At 48.7% G+C, this 6,315-nt stretch overlaps 1 protein-coding gene and 1 pseudogene across 1 annotated transcript; one reads left to right on the top strand and one right to left on the bottom strand.

The window, feature by feature from the left end:
• Window positions 1-948: 948 nt before the first annotated feature.
• Window positions 949-2,879, top strand: LOC125519280 (uncharacterized). The gene is made up of 6 exons (XM_048684136.2): window positions 949-1,215; window positions 1,296-1,516; window positions 1,593-1,905; window positions 1,989-2,090; window positions 2,166-2,342; window positions 2,420-2,879. Exons 1-6 carry the CDS (start codon window positions 949-951, stop codon window positions 2,693-2,695), a joined length of 1,356 nt encoding a protein of 451 aa, XP_048540093.2. The 3' UTR covers window positions 2,696-2,879.
• Window positions 2,880-3,254: 375 nt separating this feature from the next.
• LOC147961235 (uncharacterized) lies at window positions 3,255-3,883 on the bottom strand (annotated as a pseudogene).
• Between the last annotated feature and the right edge of the window lie 2,432 nt (window positions 3,884-6,315).

The following is a 6,315-nucleotide window of genomic DNA, read 5'->3' as shown; positions in this document are numbered from 1 at the left end:
ATGTTTAGATGAACACATATGAAATGTTGAGTGTTTACCGATATTTGAGATGAACTCATATATGTTTATTGTTTGAACTTTGTAAGGATGGTTTGGCTTCTCGACGATGTCTATGACACGAAACACCGGGCCTACATGATGTGCGAGAAGGAGATGGTAATAACGAGTAATCTAAATATTTTGCCTTAAGTTGAAATTTACATGCCCTAAGATTTGTCATTACTTGTTTTTTGCAGAAGCTTGAACCTTTGAAGATTCGGTATCACGGGGTCTCTGGTCCTGCCATGCCTTACGATGAGCAGTACACACCGTACATCAAGCAGGCAGGACTACTCCCGTGGATTCAGTTGGTCAGCCGGTCCACGCCGAATCTGAACGCTCCACTGGTGTCCGCTCTTGCTGATCGGTGGAGGCCGGAGACGCATAGTTTCCATCTTCGGACTGGGGAGATGACCGTGACGCTCGAGGATGTCTCGTTGATCACCGGTCTTGCTATCGACGGGATGCCTCTCTGTATGAGCACCGATTCTGATGGGTGGCGCGAGCAGATGATTGCTCTTATCGGTATGGCTCCTACCGAGGCTGAGGCTGATGTAGAGGAGGGAGAAGAGAAGAAGAAGAAGGAAAGGAAAGCATCCGGAGCTGCTTTCACGTGGATTCAAACTCACTTTGCGACGTGCCCTCCGGATGCCACTGATGACGTGATCCAGACACATGCTCGTGTCTACATGTGGTATGTTGTGTCGAGGACTTTGTTTCCTGATTCCACTGGCAAGAACGCTCCATGGATGTGGCTAAAGGCGTTGACCGTCTTCGATAGCAAATGGAGCTGGGGTTCAGCGACTCTTGCCTACTTGTACCGACAGGTAGTTGGTCTGTTTTGTGATCAACTCATTTCTTCATTAGCAATGCAAGCTTGCTGTCAAGTTAACATTGTTTTTCTTTCATATGCAGCTGGACGATGCGTGTTGCAGGATCACAGATAGTGCAGGCATTGGTGGTAATATGCTTCTACTTTTTGTATGGAGCTGGGAGCGTCTGCCTGTTGGACGCCCAAAGAGCGTCAGGTTTAATCCTTGGTATGAAGATGAAGATGACGAATTACGGCGCCCCACTTGGGCTTACAAGTGGGATGTGGTTTCCGAGATGACGAATGATGTCAATCTCATGTACCAGAAGTACGTTGCCGAGTTGGACACGATTACGCCTGAGCAGGTAACGAGGTCATTACTTCAGTCATTTCTCATGTTTGCCTAAAAAATTCACCAATTTTGCATTGTTGCCCTATTTCATAGGTGGAATGGCAGCCATATGGCGCCGATGACAGACTTGGGTACACCCCGGAGTTTACCATCAACCCGATGTGCTTGCGGGATAGGGATCTCTGGCGTATGCGGTGCCCACTGATATGCAACTGGGCTGTTGAGTTTCATTTGCCACATCGCGTGTCTCGTCAGTTTGGTCTGTTCCAGCCTCACCCGCCAGAATGGGTGGATACGGACAAAGCACTTCATAGGTAAGACAGCATGAACTGTATTGACTAAGCATCATCACTCCTTGATTTTGCTAATGTTTGGTTTTGTACCATGCAGGTTGGACAGGAGAAGGCAGCGGAAGATAAAGGACTGGGACAAGCATCATGCTTCGTATGTTACCCGCTTCCAGCTTTGTGTGGAGGAAGCTCGTAGCAGTGCACGCGCCAAGCTCCGTGAGCATTGTCCACTTGCTTTTGATAACTACATACGATGGCTTCTTGAAAATACTCGAGTTGAGATATGCCCGCCGGCATATAATGAGGATATTCTTGAAGAACCCGTAAACTTTGAGGATCTATCAAAGGGGAAGTACAACAGAGATGTCAGGGTAGGGCACGGAGTCCCTGCTGTTCCGGTGATTAACTATGTGGTAAAGTGTTTCTTCTTTACTTTCCCGTTGGCCGTATTACACATGTTTGAATGGCTAACGTGTTCATTCTTTCTCATCCGCAGCGCACCGAGATCAAGAAAGCAGCTGATGAGAGCCAGTCTATTCTGGAGGAAACACCGGTTGGAAAAGGCAATGATGATGGTCCACTACGAGCATTCCTCAAGGTACAAATCGCATTCACTATGAGAGGTAGTCTATGTTGCGGAGTTTCATATCTTCCACACTTGTTCATGTTACAGCGTCAGGCCAAGAATTTAAGGCGGTTATCGAATCTTCTCGGTTTCCATGATCCCGAAATTGATGAACCATCTGCCTCTAGGTCTGGTACACCATCAGACCCCTCATCTCACCATCAGAGGGACGATGTGAGTTCCTCATATGCTTATCAGGATGATGAGGGTGCGGTCACCCAAGAGGTATGACTAATCCTTTAGATGTGATTCTCACTTGATTATGACGTAGGTCTTCACCATATTGTTTGATTGTGTGATAGGGCGATGAGCTTGATGATGACATGACTTTGGCGGACGCTCAACTTCGGTCCCCATATGTGTTCAAGCCTAGGCAGCCCAGACGCCGGTACACGCCCAACGACTTTGACAACAGAGGCAACCCAAAGGTGGTCGTAGGGACCTCGCGGATGGCTAGCTTGGATCACGAGGCGGAGGCGGAGGCGGAGGAGGAAGTGCAGGAAGAGGAGGCTCGTCCATCCAGGAAGAAGAAGATTGCCTGCAGGCGTGGCACCAGGAACACGCGCGGAAGGCATTAGTGTTTGTTACTATGGAAGTGCTCTCTTGTAGCCGTTTCGTTAGGTTGATGAACTTGTTTGGTTATGTTATATGTTGGTGAACTCTTACTATTGTGGTATTTGTGTTGTCCTAAAAGATGTGATGTTCAAATTATTATGGTATTGTGGTATTTGTTCAGTTGAATTGTTCAGTATTTGTGGTATTGTGGTATTTGTTCAGTTGAATTGTTCAATATTTGTATTTGCCAAAATGGAATCAGTTTTTGCAGTTTGGCAGTTAACAGCACTGTAGCGCCTGACAGTCAGGCGCTGCACTGTACAATGCAGCGCCCAAAGCCTAGGCACTGCACCTTACTGCAAAAACAGAGTTGACAGCACATTCATTTCACCGGAACATCATAATACTTACAATGACTGCATCATCATCAAAACAGAGTTCATAACTTAAGACAATTCGAACTATGACATGGTTCACGACACATTCATTACAAATGACAAATGGTAGCTTGCCCTAGAAAATAGTTCACCAACATCTTACATGCCCTCACAAGTTCACGACTCGTGCACCGAACCAAAGTCCCTACTGAGTAGAGCGAGGCCATTTCCCCTTCTTGTCACGGGCCGAGTCCTCCTCTTGCGCCTCGCGAGCCTTTGCAAGCTTTCTTGCCCTCTCCTCCTCACGAGCAAGTTTCGCTTGGCGTGCCCTCTCCTCGTCTCGTTTCTTCCGCTCCATCCTCTCCTTCTGACGACGCTCTTCCTCCAAGCCTCTTCGAAACGATTCTTCGAACCGCCGTTGCCGCCTAAGACAATCTTGGTATTGGTCCTTTTTGACATCTTCTGGCACTTCAAGATCTATCCACGTGAAGTACTTGCATAGAGGAGGCGGTGATTGCATACAAAATTTTTGTTAGTGTTGACACACATTTGATAGTAACATTTTACTTCTTGAGCTTACCGGTGGTTGGTCATAGGCGTTAGTTGGAAGTGCACGATCATAAGCATAGTTCGGGCATACAAATATCTCCGCCCTTCCGTCCATGATTTATTTCGGTCGGTGGATACCTTCACCTTGCAAACATCTCCACACCAACATGGCAGGATGTTGGCATCTTTCTCCTTCACCTTGTCCAAAGATGCGTCCTCCCACTTGTTCGGCATGTCTTCTTGGTTAGCACACGGTGGCCTCGTCATGGAACCAGATTAAGCCATGCCTACAAAACCGATAATTCTTGGTTAACCCTAACCCCCACTTAACAATAACACAATCCTAACCATAGCATAACCCTAACACCAACATCAAACACACATACCCCTAACCCTAGCATACCATGAAAGCCTAACCAACCCAAATTAGCAAAGAAACCTAACATCATTCAACAAATATTTGCAAATCCAATCCAATCCCCAAAGTAGCAAGATTTGAGCAAATGTGACAATTCCTATGGATGAAAACGAGGGGAACGGAGGAGATTACCTTAAGGGAGGGTTTGGCTTCGAAATCCATGGTCAAATACTCCAGATCTGAGGAGGATTTGAGAAGGGGAGAGAGGAGGGCAGAGGGGAGGCACTGAGCTTCGGGTTTGTGTGGGGGTGGGGATGTGTGGGGTGGGGATGGGTGGGAGGGGGTGAGTGCAGCAAATAGATGTCCAGCCGTGCAGCGCCTAAGGGAGAGGCGCCACACACCATAGTGCAGCGCCTCAGCTTTAGGCGCTGCACTTCTGGACATCCCAGTCCAGAGAGCAACAGAAGCTTCCAGTATGTTTTCTGCCCAAAAAAATTCTAAGTGAGTGTGCAATGCCCAAGGGATAGGCGCTGCTCTGTACTGTGCAGCGCCCAGGCGTGAGGCGCTGCACATTACAGTGCAGCGCCCCTCCCTTAGGCGCTGCAGACTGACTTAGCAAATTTTCGGGTGCAAAAGCTCCTGGAACGCTTCTGTTGCTCTCTGGACTGGGATGTCCAGCCGTGCAGCGCCTTAGGGAGAGGCCATAGTGCAGCGCCTCTCCCTAAGGCGCTGCACGGCTGGACATCCCAGTCCAGAGAGCAAGAGAAGCATTCCAGGAGCTTTTGCACCCGAAAATTTGCTAAGTCAGTCTGCAGCGCCTAAGGGAGGGGCGCTGCACTGTAATGTGCAGCGCCTCGGCCTTAGGCGCTGCACTATCTGCTGTTTTCATATACAAAGTGATTTTTATGTTTTGTGATTCACATAGATGGCACATAATCATATCCAAATCACATGTAGTAGTCCAAATCACATACTCATACACACATAGCAATAGAGTTGTCCAATCAGATAGTCATACACAAACATTTAGCCAAAAAGACATAGTCATTTACGTCTCATATCACATAGTAGCACACATTTTGGTTCATAGAAAAGGTCATGGTCCTTGTCCCTTCTTCTTCCTCTCTTCTTCTTCTTCTTCTTCTTCTTCTTCTTCTTCTTCTTCTTCTTCTTCTTCTTCTTCTTCTTCTTCTTCTTCTTCTTCTCCCTCCTCCGACCACCAAGGGAGCTCACCTTTCGCCTCCGTGTCCTCCACCCCCTTCATTGTTTCCATACCTATGAAAATGTCAATATAATAGTTAGTCACACAATGCAAAATGACAGCACAAGCATTGAGCCAAAAGAACAAGATCATAGTAAGTGACATACGGCAATGGTCCATTGAGCCAAGTGAACATTCCTCCACCACGGCCGCCGCCAAGGCCAAGATCACCACCACTGCCTCTACCACCACCACGGCCTAGACCACCACCACGGCCTCTACCGCCACCATGGCCTCTACCGCCACCATGGCCTAGACCACCACCACGGCCTCTGCCACCACCACGGCCAAGACCATCACCACGACCTAGGCCTTCACCACGGCCAAGACCATCACCACGGCCTAGGCCTTCACCACGGCCAAGACCATCACCATGGCCTAGGCCTTCACCACGGCCAAGACCATCCCCACAGCCTAGGCCATCACCACGGCCTCTACCACCACCACGACCTCTTTGTTGCCTAGTGCCTCGTTGGCTTGTTTGACTTGGTTGGCTACTCCTTGGTTGACTTGGTTGGCTATCATTTGCTTGGATTGTGCTTGCATCATTTTTCTTTGATCTTTTTCTTGATTTGGGACAAGTTCTTGTGTTGTGTCCCCCATGACTGCAGTCCCCACAACGGGATTGCTCACGAGGCTCTTGGAATTGGCCGGTGCCGTATTCTCCACCGCCACCACGGCCCCATCCGTCCATGTCACCTCTAAGACGCTTTGTCTTACGTCTTCCCCGTCTAACGACCTTCAATTCCGGGTCCGGCCATAGTTGAACTCCATGATACTCCGGCCATTGTGATTGGTCCAAGTATGGCTGAAACCGGGGAGCCCATGTATTCTTTACCGTCATGATTGAGAACTCGGACTCCCTCACGGTAAGAGGGTGATTGACGTCCACATTCCTAACACGGGCTGCATTTAACAAGTGCGAGCATGGGAGATGAAGCAACGATGGCCTCATGCAGCTGCAATCACACCGTGTTAGGGAGACCTTGAAAGCGCGGCCTCCGTGTTGGTGGCCATCATTTCTGGTTCCTCCAGGCTCTTTCACCTCATACTTCCAGTCGTTGTCGTCATATAGTACAGCTTCTTGGGAGTCTGCCT

This window comes from Triticum urartu, chromosome 7A, assembly GCF_056163025.1.
Source record: "Triticum urartu cultivar PI428250 chromosome 7A, HENAU_Tu73, whole genome shotgun sequence".
NCBI lineage: Eukaryota > Viridiplantae > Streptophyta > Magnoliopsida > Poales > Poaceae > Triticum > Triticum urartu.
This window is presented reverse-complemented; position numbering and strand designations above follow the sequence as displayed.

Bases quoted from the DNA above. Each gene is read 5' to 3' on its own strand.
- LOC125519280 (XM_048684136.2), top strand. From the start codon at position 949: ATGCAGCTGGACGATGCGTGTTGCAGGATCACAGATAGTGCAGGCATT. The intron at 1,517-1,592 runs GTAAGACAGCAT...TGTACCATGCAG, and splicing joins ACGGACAAAGCACTTCATAG to GTTGGACAGGAGAAGGCAGC. The intron at 2,343-2,419 runs GTATGACTAATC...ATTGTGTGATAG, and splicing joins AGGGTGCGGTCACCCAAGAG to GGCGATGAGCTTGATGATGA.